We start from the raw sequence: 1,724 nt of genomic DNA on the forward strand, positions 1-1,724 counted from the left end.
CGCCGGCCGTTGGACATAATGTAAACATTCGTTAGACGACTTCTTTTCTGTTATTCAATCTTATTGGACCAGAGTGAGACAAAGTCCAATAAGGAACTGTCTTCACCTGCAGCAATCCCTACTTGTGTGCAACTGCGCTCATCACTAAGTCTAGACCTTCTAAGGTTATCCAGCTGAATGATAAACTTAATTGGGATTCTGATAATAAAACTAGTAGTTGAAGAATACTCCTACCAGTAAGAGGAAATGAAACTTACCGAAAATTGCTGCAGGGGTGTATGATCCACTTTCCATGCTGTTCTTGGCGTAATTTTTCGCGATTCAGAGCGTTCTTTGTGCCGAACAATTTCATTGCAAGTTTGTTGTCAGTTGGTTGGAAGAAAGAAAAAAACTGTTCCTTCAGAGTTGGAGACTGATAGACTTTCGCATCACACTCTTCTTCTACAAAGCCATTTGTCATGGTCAGTTTTTCGAAAGCAGGTTCCTTGGCGAAATCAATTTCTGCCTGGGAAATCGCCCTCTGTTTGGCTCTTTGTTTCGTATCGTTTCCAGATTCAGTCACGGATGACTGATTCACTCGAAGCCACCTGTTCTTTGAGCTGTCTGAAAAGATACCTCCGGATGGTTTATTCTGGACGGTTGTGAACAGTCCCTTGTGTGAATATTTTATATGTTCCGAGGCGTGCCTTGTGATCCCTCCCAGTTTGGGAAAGTTCTCCGATTTCCCCGTACCCCGAAAGCTCTGACTTTTCTTTATGGACCTCATTTCATAGTTGACGTTCAATTGTTCTTGCTGTCTCCTATTTAGTTTCACTCGATCGTCCACCGGCTGATGGAAACTTTCGGATGGTCTTGCTGAAAGAAATGCTCCAGGACGCACGTTCCTGGGGTGCATGTTACTAGCTCTAAAGCTGCTTTGATGTCGTCCATCAAATGGATCAGACAGTGTATATTCCGAGGAGAAATGATACAAATGCAAAGGAACTTCTGTCAAGGCTGTTCTTGATTGTCTTTCGCTAGCGGCCACAACTGCTAGAGCAGTAGTTCTGGCGAGCTCTTCTTCATGGTCGTTGAGGGACTGAGGTTTTTGGAGACTTCTGTGTCGTGTCGTTGGCGTTAAATCCATTACACTGAGAGACTGAAGTGGGCTACTGACAACAATATGGTTTCGCACTGGAAGTGCGAGATGGCTTGTGCTTGGTTTTTGGATGAACTCAGTCGGTCTCGACTGACTATCACCGGAAGACCTCATTTGATCTTCGAGATAACATGTGGAGGAGCTTCGAAGCATCGTCCAGCCCACTATGCACGATGGTTCAACCTGATGCATGCAAAAGCTTGTAGATCATTGTTTGACGAGTGCTGCAGGGCGCTAGTTGGTTCCATTTGAATGCCTTTCAACTGCAGCTTAGAAGAATACCGAATCTCCATCGCTTAGACTAAATTTCAGAGTGCACAACCAACTGGCGTCTGATTGGCTGGTGCGCAGCCTTGTCTTGAAAGAAATTGATTGGTTGACTCTTACTGGCTTTAGTTCACATCATAACAAAGTGAAAAAATTGGAATCGTGTAGTTCTTCAGTTTTCACAGAAACAGATTCAGTTGCCCAGAATTAGCCTCTGAATGTCAGAGGACATGATCCTCGTCACCTCGTTTACTTGCTGGGTCTGTCCATCAGGTCTATTGACAACTTTTCTCAAACAAACTTCGCCTGGAAACAAGAA

General features: G+C 44.3%; 1 protein-coding gene across 1 annotated transcript; it reads right to left on the reverse strand.

Annotated features, from left to right (window-relative positions):
- Positions 1-253: 253 nt before the first annotated feature.
- Positions 254-1,126, reverse strand: T265_01461 (hypothetical protein; the record flags this gene model as incomplete). The annotated part of the gene is made up of 1 exon (XM_009165502.1): positions 254-1,126. One exon carries the CDS (start codon positions 1,124-1,126, stop codon positions 254-256), a length of 873 nt encoding a protein of 290 aa, XP_009163766.1.
- Positions 1,127-1,724: the final 598 nt, after the last annotated feature.

This window comes from Opisthorchis viverrini (genome assembly GCF_000715545.1).
Source record: "Opisthorchis viverrini unplaced genomic scaffold opera_v5_16, whole genome shotgun sequence".
NCBI lineage: Eukaryota > Metazoa > Platyhelminthes > Trematoda > Opisthorchiida > Opisthorchiidae > Opisthorchis > Opisthorchis viverrini.